Source organism: Phalacrocorax aristotelis, chromosome 4 (assembly GCF_949628215.1).
Source record: "Phalacrocorax aristotelis chromosome 4, bGulAri2.1, whole genome shotgun sequence".
Taxonomy (NCBI): Eukaryota; Metazoa; Chordata; class Aves; order Suliformes; family Phalacrocoracidae; genus Phalacrocorax; species Phalacrocorax aristotelis.
Window position 1 is genome coordinate 27,333,166 of NC_134279.1, and position 17,819 is coordinate 27,350,984.

General features: G+C 36.6%; 1 protein-coding gene across 5 annotated transcripts in view; it reads right to left on the bottom strand.

Moving 5' to 3' along the window:
• The window catches only part of GSTCD (glutathione S-transferase C-terminal domain containing), a 74,926-nt gene that overhangs the window by 44,522 nt on the left and 12,585 nt on the right, over positions 1-17,819 (bottom strand). For all 5 annotated transcript variants that reach the window (XM_075090723.1, XM_075090720.1, XM_075090722.1 and 2 more), the window contains exons 4-5: positions 13,074-13,328; positions 12,280-12,373 (exon numbers count right to left, since the gene is read on the bottom strand). In XM_075090723.1, coding sequence (XP_074946824.1) covers positions 12,280-12,373; positions 13,074-13,328 — 349 coding nt within the window. The remainder of the gene's footprint in view (positions 1-12,279; positions 12,374-13,073; positions 13,329-17,819) is intronic.

Sequence of the window (17,819 nt, forward strand, 5' to 3'; positions counted from 1 at the left end):
TGCTGAAAATCAGGTAGATACAGATTTAAAACCGGACAAGGTATAGAAATATACATTCTATAGGAATGTTCACATCTACAAGTGCAAAAAGCAAAACTGAAATAGGCATCTAGTTCTTCCTCAAGGTGGAATAATACATAATCTATTTTGACCTATTCAGAGGCAAGCAAGAGAAAAATACATGGAACGTGAACAAAAAAAGCCAGCCTTCCTCCATCTAATTATCTGTTTATATTTTTGCTGAAGTTCTGAAACAGGCAGATTTTTTTTTGACAACTGCTTATCCAGCTGCTGTGAGGACCTTCTCAGGGCCAGCAGCACATGAATGGCCAGCACCTGTGTAATTCACATACACAGATAACATACACAGTATCAGTTGTCATGAAATGGCAACATTATAAACAGGACTCAAAAAAAAAAAAAAAAAAGTAGTTAAATGCCTTCTCATATGTAGTTTCCAGGCAAAAAGGAACAAGAAATGCACCACCGACTGACTTCTCTACAAAATGTCGCTTTGTACCCCAGCATCACTCCTAAGTATACCTTACTGACTATCGAAGGAGATAAATTTCTATACACTCTGGCTTCCCCAGAAATACCCCTGCTGATTATTTCAAGCTATGTTTAGAAGAAAATGTCCTTTTGGATCATATTAATCATCTGTCCTGGATTTTTGCTGGACATTGTCCCAAACCAAAATTGCTAGAATGGATCATGAATCCTTCTTTCCTCAACAGTAATCTTATGTAATGAATGACCTGCACCCTCATGCTATGTAGTACTTAGCAGAAACTTTTCTCTAAACCTCTGGCTTAAGAGATAAATACTACAACTCCAGGGCTCTGTTATCCCATGAACAACGAACACAGAAATATAAAAGGGGCAAAGAAACAAGTAAACTTCTACTTCAGTGATATCACAAGGAGAGGAAAGACCAAGTAGTTTAAATGAAACAAAGGCCAGAGTTACTTAGCAGGCTATTCACCATTCATTAAAGATTTCTGAGGAATACATGGAAAATTAATTTAATGGTCCTGTTAAAAAAAAAATCTGATAGTCATCTATGAGTTAATGTCTTTTGGTTTTATGTCCTTCCACATGTGTGAGAACTTTAGAGGCAAAGGGGAAAAAAACCCCACAGTCTAAAGAATAAAAGTAGTTTTTCTAAGGCAGATAATACTCAAATTCTATCTACACGTAGCCAGCCTAAGCCAGTGACTGTCAAGTGCAGACATTTGTAAAATTTCACTCTGATTAATCAACAACATGCTTTAATTTAACTGTTAGAGCTAAGACTACCGTTAATTTACAAAATCATTAAGAATTTCCTTCAGTTCCCAAATCATAAATCCCTACAACATTTCAACTGGCAAATCGCAGCATTTAATTTTAATTCTTTAGATATGTTCAGTAAACAAACAAACCACAACCAGACTAAAAAAGCCTCCACTGAATATTATATACTGTATTCTATAAAACAAATCTCTCAGAAGCCTAATAAACTCACAATTAACAAGGACTTGTGAATTGTAAAACCATACCTCTAGGGATTAGATTTCACCGAAAACTGAACTCCTGTTATAGGGATATATGAAGGGCTAAGGCTTCAGTAATTCTCTGAGGGTTGACACTTACTCCACAACACAAGGCACTAAAAGGTGAAACAATTCGGTATGATTATCAGCCGTACAGAAACTCTGTCCATCGCTCTCACCACAATAATTTCTTACAGAACAGGCCGAACACCAATGAAAATGTGTCCTAACTGAATCAAAATGCAGCAGTTAGAACTTGGTATTATTCTTTCTGGTATGTTTTTCAACAAGATACACTAGTAACTGCTGGCTTTTTCTTTGCAGATTTTAAGCATTTCAGAGGCTGTTAAGCATGTAATTTAGATCAAAACACCACTTAAAAAAATGCAACAGACTTCGAGCAAACAAATGTAATGAACTTGTATCCCTCATAATGCAGATGCATTGCTTTTCCTGAGGCATACAAACCTTCCATGATTTCAAAGAGTATTCATTTCAGTAAAACACTACCTAAAAATCATTACTGCATACTAATTTAACTTAGTCATATAACAGCTTTGTCTCCTGCCTTCAAATAGGCATCTTAAAAATACAAAATAATGCATTCCCTTCCCTTGTTTAGTTTGGTAACCAGGACAATCACAAAAGAAAATGAAGGAAGAGCACAGTAATAGTAGAAACAGTGTATATTGCCATGGATGTGTTATCTGGTTTGACGGTATGCATAATTTATTATTTCCAGCTACACGTAAAGACTTATTTGTTTAAAAATCAGTAATTGCATTCAAATGCCCATCAAAATTGTCCTCAGGCCAGCTATGCAACACTATATCCCAGAACAGTCAAAAGGTCCAAAGAAGTCACATATGAAATCTAAAGTTTTGCACGAATCCTCTTTTTAAGATAAGCCACATAGAAGAATAGTGAAATTGCAGTAATAATTTACCATTTTCTTACACTTACCACCTCAAATACTAATGTTGCCTATATTCAAGCCATGAGCATTTCCCTTTCTCTTTATTACTGAAAAATTTTTACTTCTCAAGTATTTATTACAAACATGAGGCAACCTGGCTCCATTGCCATCACAGGTTTTCCAGATCTTGAATTGCAAACTACAATACAATCATAAATGTGGTTTAAACTTATTTAAATGAGCAGAGCAAAACTATAACTTTAAGGAGAGGTTAATGAGAAGCAGCTTCAGCTGAGTTTCACTTGGATTGTTACCCATGTGGCTTACAGGCAAAGAGCTGTCTGATATGGAAAAATCAGTTGAAGAAGAAGGATGAGTTCCTGCTTTCAGGATGCTTGAGATACTGAAATAGGCTACAAAACTATTAAAAAAAAAACCTTCAAAGGCTTTGAAAAGTTCTGACAGGCTTGGAAGGGAAATAGAGAACTTTAAAGTGTTTCTTTTAACTCCTTTTGTTTCATGGAATAAATGACTGCCTGGATCTCATTTTAGAAACACTGTTGCTTTTAACATTTAAAGTAAAACACAATTTGCATCTCTCAATTATAAAAATGTTTATAAGATATCAGATTCCCTAAAACAGCTTTGATTTTTAAGCATCATGTACTCTCATCTCAGAAAGCATCTCTCAAGTCTAAAATATTCCAAAGGTAATACAAATATAAAATGCACAACAAAATAAAATAACTGTGACCTATCTTCACAAAATAATCCTAGAAGCAACTTGGATATATTTAATCAATCCTGACAACAATTTCAAATGAAATAACTCTGCATCTAATGAAGTATTTTTTCCACAGTTATTATGTTAGTTCTGTTAGCAATTACAATTTTAATATGGACCCAAAGTCACAAACTTTTAAATTGGTTAAAAGATAGTGACATCATTTAATGCTGTTTTCCTTCAATGTTGTTAAAAAAAAAATGCAGCAATCATTAAAACACAAGTAATCTCCAATCAAATGAAGTTAGAGAAGGTCGATAGTCATTTGGTAGAAGGGTAAAACACAAGAAGTCAACATTATGTCCAAAATACAGGGAACTCAGTCAGAAGCCAGGCTTTTCCACAGCTGATGGATCAAATCAAGAATCTCATTACAACTCATTGATGGGTCCTCCTTCCTTTCATTAAAGCTAATTTTGTATATGATAAATGAGGGCTCAAAATTTGTCAAAATTCTCTTCTGCCAAGTTAAGAAGTCTCTGTATCTTCCTTGTTGAGAGGCTACACTACATTAAAGTATCTTCTTCTCAATATCAGTTCTGGAAGCTGAAGCTACCACTTAACCTCCAGGATTGTTGTGTGGTATACTACTAAGACTGCTTAATCAAAACATCAGTTAATTTCACAGAACTGTTACATTATGTTCTGTGTTACTGTGCTAGCCTGTGTTATTTAAAGGTTCTTAAGTTTTGAAGATGTTTCTAAACTAAAATTGTAAAAATTGTTTTATTCTTGTTAGCCCATCCAATATGTTTAATAGGAGCTCTTTTTAAAAACTGCAGTCCTTCATAACTTGTTCTTTCACTTTAGAATATCTAATATACAGTTTAATCTCCATTCTGGAGAAACAAAATTATACTGCAAACCCACAACTCTTCCTTCAACCAGGTATCTTTTAAACATTTTGATTATTATTCTATGAATCATTCTGCTTGATTCAAGCAATTACGAATTTAGTTTATAGCCAGAATCAGGCAGGAGACACGCACAGATGATCATATTGTCTATCTAGCTTTAAAATGGATGAATTGATGAGTTTAAAAAGTGCTACTGATCTGAAAAAATCACCGTACAGAGGCATTTGTTACTAGATTAGTATTTCACATCCTGTCCAGGTAAAAGATAATAGAGTTACTGGGTGAGGTAGGGGGCTAGGACGACCTGGGCAGAGTTTGGGGACCTGAGAAATTTTACAAAACAACAGCCTACTAAATAGGTAAATTAATTTGAAAAAATAGTCTCACAACTACTTGTATATTTAAGCCTTCAAAGAAAGACCAGAGATTTTATCTCAACTGTAGGTAAATTAGCTGATGCCTTGATTTGTAAATTGTGCACACTGGAAATCAAGACTAGAGATCATTCTGACCAGAGCCATTGGTCAAACCTGATGAACAGGCATCACAGGGAAACTTATTGTGATTGTGCTAATTTGTCATTTGATGAAGGAACAGCAGATCCTAAGCCAGACTATATTTGTATTGGTAATTTGTAAATGGAAAAAAAAGTTGATGTCTCACAGAAAGCTGATGAGGCAGTAAAACCGTTGAAATAAATTCCTCTGCTTATTTCATTTACAAATACTTTCTCAAAGCCTAATGCAAGTTCTATAAACCTGCTAGCCTAATGCAAGTCCTATAAAAATCAGCATTGATGGACAGAGAAGGAAAGGAGAGTTGGTACGGAGAAAGAGTATGCAGAGTAGCAAATTACTGACACAGTACTCCGTTCATTCATCATAAGCGCTTTGCAAACACTAACTCAGTTCTTGAGAGCTGACCCCAGAGGACAAACCAAATTGCTTTGGAATAATATACATAAATGGGATATCCAGGCTCAATGGTTGTCAAACTATAAAAACATTTTTGAGGTCCACATCCCAGGGAATTTTTAATTAGCAGATTCATTTTTGCCAGTGACGCAAAATACTCTTGCCTTCATAAGATATTTTAACAATTCCAGTGCAACAAAGCATCAGCCAAATATCTGTAATTCGTTTTTCTCTCTGCCAGAAAAGTTAGTCTTTTAACTACTAAAAACTGCTACAGAAACAGTAGCCCTATGTTATGTTGGCCAGTAGGTTAAAAACAAAACCTGGTTTGCAAATAATTAATGCCACAAAGAAAAGGTGAACTTTAGCTCTATGCAACAAGTGTGGAATACAAAGATCCTACTTCTCGAGGGAAGCAAGTTTCACTGCCTTGGGGTTTCAATTAAGTCCTTTTAAAGAGGATAAGACATTGTGACAATTTCTCTGCAGACATACACCATCAAGAGGGTTGGTTTTTTTTTTCAGTGAAACAAAACTAGTAGAAATTTCTATCTTTCCATATTCTTAATTCATAAGCAGCTTATTTAAAAATAATTTTAAGAAAATTTTCAATTCCTCATCTGGCCATATATACAGTGATGCCAATTCTCAAAGCCGCATACTAGATTTACTTATAATTTCTTATCATACTCAAATGATTTGAGATAACCGTTCATCAGAAATCATGTTCAAACAGTGCCACTTATGTTTTCACCAAATAAAACAATATCCTAATCCCAAAAATGTAGCATTTCCTTTTGGGAAATTTATCACCACTACCAAACAGAGGAAGGTGTCACAAGAAGAGCTTCATCCTTAGGTTGCTATTCTTTCTGTAATTCAGACGAGCTCTCTATTCTAATGTGAACATTCTGTACTCTACATGTGCATAAGTAACCGAATATGGCACCTTTAGTATTATTTATATTCATGCAGATACTAAAACATTCCTACTAATAAAAGCAGGGCTCTCAAAAAAGAAAAAGAATTGAAGATCAAAATCTCAGCTGACATAAATTATTTAGGAAAAGACAACAACATAAAGGCAACCTTTTAAATATTATATACCTTTATTTCCTGAATTCTGCTTCTCTTCCCACCCTGCCCCCCAAAAAAAACATTTACAGTATATTATGAATTATTCTGTGGCTTATAAATCAAGGTAACAAATCTCTTCTCAACAATCATTTAAGGGACAGCCCTACCCCTGAATAGTAGATGTTGGGCTTTCCAAATTTTGCCTTGTTTTAAAAGCAAAGCACTCTGAAAATCTAGGAACTTTTGAGAAAGTCTGAAGACTTGAATGCAAACAAGGGGCAAGTATCAATCAGGGTATCATTTTCTTCAGGCTAGCCTTTCTGTGACAGTTTTATTTAGTCCTTTAATTTGGCCATCAACTTGCTATTGGTCACAAAGCGAGCATAAATCAAACAAACTTGATCAGAGTCATTCTGCACTTCAGCCAGGCAGGTATGCATTGCCTTGCAATGGATTAACACCCTTTCTTACACCTGTGTGCTGGACACAGAAGAAGTAAAAGGCCTCTTCTTTTGCTGTATTGGCTTTTTTAAATTCGCATATGGAAAATTTCACCTCCTCGAGTCACACATTTGTCCAAATCAATTCAACACTAGGAATCAATCAATTTCTTACCAGGAATAACAGAGTACGTAAAATACTTGACAAGCTTTGTTGGAAGTTGTGTTTATATGCAAGTCATTAAAATGTACTTGTTTAGGAAAAATTGGCCCTATGAATAAGACCAACTACAAAGTTAAAGGGCTACATGTCTTCCGTTAATTGGTGAGAGCAAGCTGCACTTGTACAATGCATTCATTTATTTTCATCTGGCTTTATTTATTTGCCTACTTTTTTTAAACTAACTTTCTCCACCTCTAACTGTTCACAGATTCTGTAACTGAATCCTCTATCTCCTACTGTGCATGCACTCCTAGTTTTTATTATAGTGGTCTTTCCACATTCACCTGACAGTAAGTCGTATTTCAGCTAGATGAGCTCTTTTCTGACTTTCCTGACAATTCCTTCATTTAAGAAAAAAATATTTTTATGGGGAAGAGGGCATTACTCACAAGCCTATAAGAATGGATTTTACTACTTGCTACATTAATTCTGTGAGCAATTTCATACTTTGGAAAGAACAGTATGCATTTGTTCACAGCTAACCACTACTTACGTAAGTAAATACCATCACACACACGCTATGTCAGTCTAGCTGGCAATTTCAGAATGAGATACCACATATAAAGCACTTCTCTTTTAAGTACTTCTTGCTTAACAAGTATTTCAACTATGGGAGAAGAAATAAGGGTTTGTGACACAGTGGGTCAATTATTTCTCATTACTGAATTTCACAATTGGGTAAAAAATATAAATAAAAAGCAGTTTTAAAGAAAATAAAGAGATTCCTGTTAAAAAAAAAAATAACATTTCTCCCTTTCTTTTTGTTTCACAGTGAAAACAATGCTTGATGAAAAAGTGACAGTACCAAAGGCTTACATCCCCATATATCATCAGGAAAATAAAGCAGCGACACAGGTTATCACTCCCCAACCCCACATACACCCACTTTTCCCCTCCCCTTAATGTGCTTTTGGTGAGCATAAGGGAAGTCCCTCTAATCATAACCAGTCACATTGATCTTGATATCCACACAAAGCCTTTGTAGCTAATAAGAAATTAATCTGAAGACAAGGAATAGTTTCACACACACACAGCACCAGGAACACAGGCAAAGACTCCAGGGTTGACTAAAGCCCCAAAAAGGATAAAAAATTATTTCTACTGCTGCCTAATGTGAACTGTGAAACCATAGAAAACATGCCCCATTTCTTTGTTGGTCACAAATGTAATTAAATATAGCCTCCTCTTCCCCAGACCCCTCATTTAATCACCAGTAGCACACTGCTTCCATTCAGCATTCTTATTTCAACAAGTCCCTCTTACCAAAATTTCAGTCATCACCTTGTCAGGGAAAAATGGAAATGTTTTCTATGCCAACATTTATCATGTGATTTCCCTGTACTGCTGATACAAGTAGCTCATTTTCCTTCACTCTCACATCATGACCACCTCTACTTTTATATTCTGACCTGCCACCTTCTTCTTTTACTATATGGACATATTTACAACCATATCTACACTTATCTCTATGGAAAGCTCAATACAACCGAGCACTGAGTTTGGTTAGGGCCTCTGGGTTGTGTCTACTGCCGACTGAAGTGTTTATTGCAAATAAGTATCTCATAAAACGTTTTAATGGCATACAAGTTTCCAGTATTCGCCCCTAATATAACTTAGAAATACTACATTTTCTTTTGGGATTTTGCACAAATTAATTTTTCAGTGTCAAGAGATGCACTTACCAAGAGACTTGGTTTGCGTGCTTGGGGGTAAGTCTTTACACACTATGTGATTTGGAAGAAACAACAAAATACTGAGGGGTTTTGGCTTCTGTATTAATAGACAATATCAACATATTTCTGATCTAAACAGATTTGGAAAACAAGCTTTGAAAAAATACAGTTAAAGTACCACCCAAGTTTTTATACTGTAAACTAGAACAGAAACCAGTATTTACAAAACATTTTAAAATAAATGAAATATTTGGTGTTAAAATCCTTCCAAAAGTGAAAGTTTGTAACAACAACTCAGCAACTACAATATCCTAGAATATCAACAGTTACAGAGGGCACTAAGATGCAATATTTTGGGATATTTTGCAATTTTTCAAATACAGTGCAAATGCTTACAAAGCCTTACAGATTCACACCTCTCAAGGCCAATAAACACAACTTTAGAAACCAACTATTTTAGAAGTAATTGACATAACTGCAGGAATTTAAAAAGCTGGAGGATATCTAAAATTACTTCAATTTGGGTCAATTAAATACCTTTTAAAAATTGCATCAGGACAAGGCCTAACCCATCTTTAACTATCTCATTCTGCTTCAGAAAGGTGACCAAGCAAATGAAATGCAAATCATTATTCCATAATCTTCAGTTTTGCAACAGGAAATAAACCCTATAAAAAAGAATGTACTTAAATGTATAATCTAAATAATACATTAGATCTGCAATCACCAGTAATTCTTCTCTGTAGTAAATAGCTGTGACAGCAAGGCAGCCTAATTAGATTTACAGACAGACTGAACAATTCAATCCAAGAACTCCCACATATGTGTAACACAAATTCTGAGTTATCTAATCTGAGACAGAGCAAAGAAAGTGCATCATGTATGCTATTAAATTAAGATTTGACAACAAATTAATTTACTGTGGATTAAAAAAAGTGAGTTTTAACTTAAACATTCTCTACCTTGTCTCAAGTGCTATGAACATTAGTAGAGGAAATTTATTTACCAGTTACAGGGGTTTGTTCAAGCTGTTTGAAAGCTTGAATTGCATTACTCAAATCCAGTTTAAAACCCTGCCAGATTCAGTGAATATTGTCTTAGTGCATCAGGTAGGATTTAGTAGTAGAATATTGAGAATTCAATTCATATAACAATGATTTGGCTGTGCTAGCAAAAGAATCAGGAAACAGAGAAGACTAATGCAGAACAGCAGAGATAAGCATGCAGATGTATCCAACTGAAAAGAAAAATCAATTCCTTTGTCAGGAAATTTCTTTTTGTTTCTTGTTGCTCCTGGACTAAAAGTACAACCATTTAGAGTTTCCCTAAATCAGAAAAGGGCATCAACTTCACTATGATCTTGGGTGAAGGGAGGTGAAACCTCTCTCTCTCGGCACCTTGTTAATCTTCCCAAAAATTGACCTGAAAACCGAGTTTAGATCTCGACATCATTAGTATCTATTTCAGCAAATGTGAAAAAAAAGAGAGTGAGTGCACATGCAGGCAGGAAGCAGCAGGAGCTAATTTTTCTCCCAGGCAAACCAAGTCCAAGAGACTCCTTCCAGCACAAAATTTCCAATTCTACATTCATTATGTGTTCTTACACATTACACATATTTTTCAAATTTTTCTTTTAAATAGAAGAAAAGAGAGATCTTGACGAAAGTATGAACTAAAACTTACAGCCAAAAAACCCAAGCACTGGAAATATGCAAAACTGTTTATTCACTTCTGAAAAAATACTGGAACTTGTCACAGAAATTCAACACACAATCCCCCCTGAGCATTTCAGCAGTCAGACTACAAAGCTATTTTAATGTCAGAAGTATATCCAAAACATCCACATAAAGTCTGAAGAACTATGATGTAACGATGGCAGATGCAAACCCAAGTTTTTTCTGGGCTTTTTTCTTCCATGCTAAAGGAAAGAAAGGATCAATAATCAAAGCAGGGTGTGCAACTTCCCAGTAAAGAGTTCTCTCAGGACAAAACTAGGGGAAAACAGTTCCTGTTAGAAGGATGGATACATTATATAAAAACTATAAATCTATTCATGGTACAAGTGTTTTGTCGTGGCTTTGTGAACTACACACAGAGCCATAGGATTTCATAGAATCTTTAAGGTTGGAAAAAACCTCTAGGATCATCAAGTCCAACTGTCAACCCAACACCACCATGCCTCCTAAACCATGCCCTGAAGTGCCATGTCTACATGTATTTTAAATACCTCCAGGGATGGTGACTCAGCCACCTCTGGGCAGCCTGTTCCAGTGCCTGACCACTCTTTCAGTGAAGAAATTTTTCCCAATATCCCATCTAAACCTTCCCTGATGCAACTTGAGGCCGTTTCCTCTTGTCCTATCACTAGTGACTTGGCAGAAGAGACCAACACCCACCTCACTACAACCTCCTTTCAGGTAGTTGTAGAGAGCAATAAGGTCTCCCCTCAGCCGCCTCTTCTCCAGGCTAAACGCCCCCAGTTACCTCAGCTGCTCCTCGTAAGACTTGTTTGCCAGAACCTTCACCAGCTTTGTTGCCCTTCTCTGGACACGCTCCAGCAACTTGATGTCCTTCTTATAGTGAGGGGCCCAAAACTGAACACAATATTCAAGGTGCAGCCTCACCAGTGCCGAGTACAGGGCCATGATCACATCCCTACTCCTGCTGGCCGCACTATTCCTGACACAAGCCCGGATGCTGTTGGCCTTCTTGGCCACCTGGGCGCACTGCTGGCTCATGCTCAGCTGGCTGTCAACCAGCACCCCCAGGTCCTTTTCTACGAGGCAGCTCTCCAGCCACTCTTCCCCAAGCCTGCAGTGTTGCATGGGAGAAGCGTATAGTGTTTGTGTAGCATAGCTTTTTCCTCCAAAACAGAGGAAACCAACTTCAAATTTGGTCTTATTTTTATAGCCTGTGTATCATAGATGGGAATACATGCTTGTATTCACACAGTTAGATACTGTGGAAAAAAAAAAAGTGTATTTTGTGTAGGTGCCTATAGTTCTTCAGTGATTCCTAACATATTCCGTGAGGAATTTCACATATTGGTCATTGAAGAGCATCTATACGTTGTACGTATATTTCTGTATTCTTTAAATCAGAAGTTCTATGCCACTGAGGCTAGACTGACTCCAGTATCTAAGTTATCTTATTCCCACAAGAGAACACAAATCTTTTCTTCCCTATAGAAAGCAGTTACCATCCATTAACTTCTTACTGCCTGGCAGCATGTATAAGACCTTTTAGAGGAAACTCTAGTGTGTGGTGGAAGATATATTCAATATTCACAACACCAATGAAAACAACAAACGTTGTCATAAGTCATTATTTTCTCTGTAGAATTACAGCCACTAGGCAACAGAGTGCCCTGCAATCCAGCAAAGCAAACAACCCCTACAGGGCAGGGAACACCGCCACAAAAGGGAAAACTCATTCATATGTAGCTACCAAACTTTGCTAATGAATATTATTTTCATCAGAATAAAATCAGCTGCTGCTGCTTTGGGAGACAGTCTCCCAAAGTACAGTACAACATTCACACAAATATATTAACATCATGCAGTCAGAACTTACTGTTCTAGACATTAAGTTCAGGAAAGCGGGAAACAGTGGGAAAGTATATCAGGAATCAAGGTCAAGCTTTTGTTCCCAGTTTGGTCATCAGCTGTTGATGACCTGAGGGAAGTCATGTCACCATGTGTCCCAGACAGTCTGAATTTTAAAACAGGTTTAATACTGTTTACCTGTTTTACAGAGCTCTGAAATGCATTGAAGAGTGACATATTTTCTTATGAAACAGTTAAGTAGCTTCACCAGAAGGTGGCACTGTTAAATACACACACGTACACAAAAACCCTTACCTTCTCCAGGACTGACTGCAGATGGTAGGTTGGTCCAGTCTAGGGTCCAGTTGGGGCATGGATGAGGAGAAAACTTTGCTTCAATACCATTTTCCTATGGGAAACAGGGGTGAAAAATTAAGACCCTGATCCTTTACCCACTGAAGTTGGTAGCAAACTGCCCACTGAATTTAATGGAATCAGACCAAACTGTGCAACACTTTCAGCCCAACTGAAACTTAACAGGCAGCTGACTCTGCATTATATAGGATTCAAATTATGCATTTCTCTCATTTTCACAAGAAAGCCCTGATATTTTTCTTTAGGAAATGCTGTCAGCCTCTATGCAAAAAAAATATTGAGGGTTATGGGACATGGAGTTTTCTTTAACAAAACTCTTTAAGGTTCCGAGATGTTCAAAGCTCTAATCAAATAGCAAAAAAACCACAATAGAAATGATAGAATAATGAAGCCAAACATAAAAGCAATGTTTTTTGTTATCTTTTATAGAAATATCTTTAAAAGAGGAATACAATACTGCAATTCAAACAAAAATTTACTTTGATTATTCAGAATTATTGATAGGGCTTCCAGCAGTCCTATCTTTGCTCAATTCCTGAATTGATCAAACATCATAACAGAGCAAAAAAGTGAAATCACTTCTAAGTCAATGAATGTCAGACAGAAGAAGGGCAAAGTGTATTAAACCGTTCAAGGCTGTCAGACTTAGCTTCTGCAATTCTAATGAATTTCACCTATTCCAAATAAAACAGATTACTTCTATTGAAAATAACTCATTAAAAAGCTTAAGTTACCGTTAACTTAGTCATAGTTGGCCTTGGACCACCTATAAAATGACTGTCTTCATTCTCCTCTTCTAATTCATCAGGAACTGAAGAGACGTCTTGTAGCTCTTCCTCTGGAGCAGACATCAACTCTGGAAGCTGGAGAAGCTCCATATTGCATTTGCCAGCAGCTTTCTTTACTCCAGGTACTTTCTGAACTCTTTGATACCAATTGGATATGAGAGGCAAATTTGCCAGATTTTTGCCTTGTTTTTTGCTGAAAACCTAAAAAAATAAAGGGGAAAGGTTACTCGCTACTGTAAGTTTCTTCCTACAAGCCACAAGAACTACAGAACTGAGCTTGGCTCCATGCCAAGCACGCTTACTCATAGCATGATTCTAATGCAAAAAGCTAGCTAGCTACGAGCAAAGGCCTGCAGGTGGAATTGCCAATCGGCCATTTAGACTTTATCTCCAATTCTCATTTGCTTAATAGGATTAAAAGGTTTACATGACCAATTTTAATCCTAATTTCAGTCAATAACAAGAAAACACAATTTTAATAATATTCTTAATTATCTGCTATTTGCTAACAAGGGAATGATTCATTTTGGTTGGTAATCACCAAAAAAACCAAATCACTGACCAAAAAAACCAGAAAAACCCACAACAGTAATTTGCAATGAATACTGACCTCTAAGCAAGACATTATGGTACCCTGCATTATGGTACCCTCCCACAGGCACCCTGCAGCCCTTAAAAGCTCATCCACCAACAGCTGTTTTGCTGGCAACTGCAAGCCTGAAATACCTTTGGCTATGTGGTAACAGCAAAACAGACACAGGTTCCTGGTGTTTACTGAAATCTTTGCACTAAATTTATGACTTTCTTTTTTTACTAGCACTGAATCAAAAAATTTTTAAAATCATATACAAACTCAAACTTTTTTACCATCTTAACTTTAGATTTTTATACAAAAATCAAAACTAGGATATTTCTTTTCTGAATTAAGTATTATATGATAGTGAGATGAAGTGGCCTTCAACAGAAATTAGGATTTTAAGTGTTAAAAAAAATTCTTAAGAATACAATGCACATATTACAAATATATTACCCTCATCACATTTTCACATGAAGACCAGCTAATTTTAAAAAGGACGCATTTGGCAAACTGAAGTAATTTTTGTTCAGGTTCCCAAATGTTTTAGAACAGTGAAGTTCATCCTCTTACAGGAGAGGTGGTGAAATCTCCATCCTTAGAGACATCCTGGGCAACCAGCTCTGAGCAGGGGGATTAGCCAAGATGATCTCCAGAGATGCCCTCCAACCTGAACCATGTTGTGATGCTGTGTCTGCTTTAACCAGAAAATCAAAAAATCAAGATACAGGAAAGGACAATGCAAAACCAGTGCTCCTCTGCATATCTGTCCCCAGTGTGGGAACAGGAATAGGTAAAGAACACTTGCAATTACACAAAATTTCAAGCAGATTTCTTGAATGCTGTGTTTATAATGGTCTTAGAGTTACCACAAATAATTAGTAACCGTTAAAGGAGCAAAAGAAGGAACTGTAATTTTAGTATTGAATTCAATATCCTAATAGGCAGAAATAAGTTAATTCCGTTAAGGAAGAAGTATTTTGGAAAGCAGTTCTAAGGGGCACTGTTACACTTGAGAACAAGTGTTCTAAATTGTATTTTAAAAAGTGAATAGTGGTTTCTGCCAGATGGAGAATGGAGCTTTTGTTATTCTTCTATTAATTTTAAACAGTTACAACTAATAGAAAGTGTAACAAAGCTAACCTCAGAAAGATAACAGAAATGGAATGAGGTAATGAAAAACAACTCTTCAGCTTCATTATCTTACTTTTGGTAATTAAACTTAAAATCAGCAAGTCAGGTCCCTCATATTTATTGTATGATACTTTCCAGACACATACCTATTGAAGCCTTCATTATTATTCATGCCCTAAAGCAAAGTGGAAGTACAACTATAATGATTTTTTTTAACACAATCCAGGAAGTCCAGTTATATATGTGATAAATAATATTTTCATGCAGAATTAAACTCTGGCACTTCCATCAACAAGAGCATTTCAACCCACTTCTTGCAAGAAGCTTTCAGATGCAAGTTATTAAATTTGAATGATAAGTGTAGGAATCAAGGCATAATTGCTTAGAAAACCGCTCATTCACCAGAGAACAGAAATAAAACAATGTTATCCCAGAGCTCTTACAATTTATGTAAAAATGAAACTGAAAGCCAGTTTTTTAGGACAATCCTTAGTGTGAGCTAACAAAAACATATTATACGATATATTGTTCATAAACTGCAGACCATCAGGGCTCAAGGGTCACACATGGAAAGCAAATACAGTATTCTCAGCTGCTCACAGTACATCTACAGAACAATTTCAATCGGTTTGCTGAAATCAATTAAGCATCTGATCCAAGAATCTTCTCATGCCTAGCACCAGTAAATCAAATATTACTCTAAAAAGTTATGTTCTTATTTAAAAATGCCTTGGAAAAATAAAGGCAACTGAAATACATTGAAGTTTTTAAAGTAGTGGGAAATCATTTTGTCTTACTACTTTTGTTTAGCATCATCCACACAGAAGTAGCTGTTAATCTCCATTTACGTGATTTGCAAATCAAACAAAGTAGAGATGAATTAACAACCATGTCTGTATAATAACTCATCATCTTGACTCAAAGGTAGCCATATTAACCTACTTCTGGACTCCCATACCACTATCATCATAGAGCAATCCACTGAGGATGATGATCTTGGTTAAAGAAGTTATAAATTGGACATTTGTCACATGTTAATGTTTGTTAGTAATTATCCTGATTTTAGAGGTCGTTTCTCTGAACCTGACTGACAGCATCTTCTCCGGGAATTCCATTTGTTTTCAAACACCATAAGGCAAATCTGGCAAAACAACTTGCAAAATCAAAATGCAAATACCAACTTCACTCAGAGCTCTTCCTGGCAACAGACACCAGCTTAGCTATCAATCTCAGAGTAACTGCAGGAATACTGGTAGTAGGCAACCTCGTTGTATCATTTGACTGTCATGGGAAATAAACACACAGCTGTCATTTCCTTGACTCTTCTCTGCGTATACATATAACTAAGCACACAGATTGTGCTGAGCAACACTCTCACACAGTCTTGCCACAGACTTTTTTCCACTGTAAAATCGGGTTTGAAGCTGAGCTCAAGCCACTCATGCTACTAAGCCCTACCTCTTTCTGGAGGTGAGAAGAGGGTAGTGGGAGCGAAGGGGACCCAGGGGTGAAGATGTTAAAAGAAAAGTAAATAAAAATCAAATTGGATGGCTTTATTAGGCTCAAAACTTATTTTGATATATTTCCCTAATCCAGATGTTCAGGTATTTGTACAACAGAATCCACAAGACACTGGCACTTACTAGGTAAGTGCTATAAAAAAACCCAACAACCAACACACACACAGACACACAATCTCCTTCTCAGGCCCAGATAAATTTTGTACAAAGTGAGAAATCCACCACAAAAGATTCAATAACCAAGTGACTACGGCTCTCCCTACAAGAGGGGCAAGATAAGCTTTTAACAGATCATTGATCTTAAGGTACAGAGACATACTTTACTGATCCAAATTACAGTCGAGTTGATACAACCAACACCGTGGCAAACTGCATCCTGGAGTGCAGGAACTTCTAGTACCTATTTTGCCACTTTCGAAAGTGTTTCTATAAAGACGTTCTATGTTGGGGAGCAAAGATTTATCCCTCAGTTTTCCACATTCCATGTGGTGCCCTGACTGCCAGCTGTGTCACTGCTTTTCCTGCTTTATCTTGGTGAAACTCTTTCAAGGTTTCAAATTCCTCCATATACAGACTGGGAGACCTTTTGAGATCTCTAAACCCATAACAAGTGAACTAGTTCTAAATTCAGAATGAAATTTTGCATATACCCACTATATACAGTGTCCATATTACTTTGCCAGCATACACTGGACAGGAAGGTAAAAAACAAGGATGAAGACAATTGAAAACACCCCGTTGGTGTTTGTCCAGTATTGGGAACATGCTTAGGCTGACTGCAAAGGAGAAGAGAGACAAAGGGAACTTTGGATAGACCACATTTGGCATTTCCAAAATATTTACACCATCTGATAGGAAAACATTCAAGTCCCCTAAGGGAAAGTGTGGACTTTCTATGAATAAGTTATTGGACCATACAGGTAACACAAGATTCTACTAGAAAATAAAAAAAATTAAGCATCCAATCTCATAGGACTGCAAGGAGAATCACAGCTTTTCAGTTATAAACTTCACTCCAAGAGCTTCTAGTAATCTAACCTTTCCCAGGGAACAACAACTTTCACTGCAGTCAACAAAGAACCTTGCACAAACTGTGGAAAACAGTTGAGTAGCAACAATATATAAATGACAAAACCACAGATTACTGAAGTTTCAAGGTGCTGAAGCACATCCCAAAGAAGCTGGCTCCCTAGACACAACACCCCATTTCTGAGCAGGGTCACAGTGATCAGTCCTTGCTTGCAGAAGAACACAGACTAAATTTTGTAAAAACAAAACTGCACAGAAGAATAAAACATTTGCTGATATGTAGGTGATATGCCCTAGACACCCATCTTTATCTACAGATGTGCCATGAAACTGGCTTATTTTGTGGGAAGACCTGATAAAAGACTAAAGCTGGGTTGGCTACAGAGGAATATTTTCTCCCAAACAAAGTAATCACTCCCGGCAACCAGAAGAAAA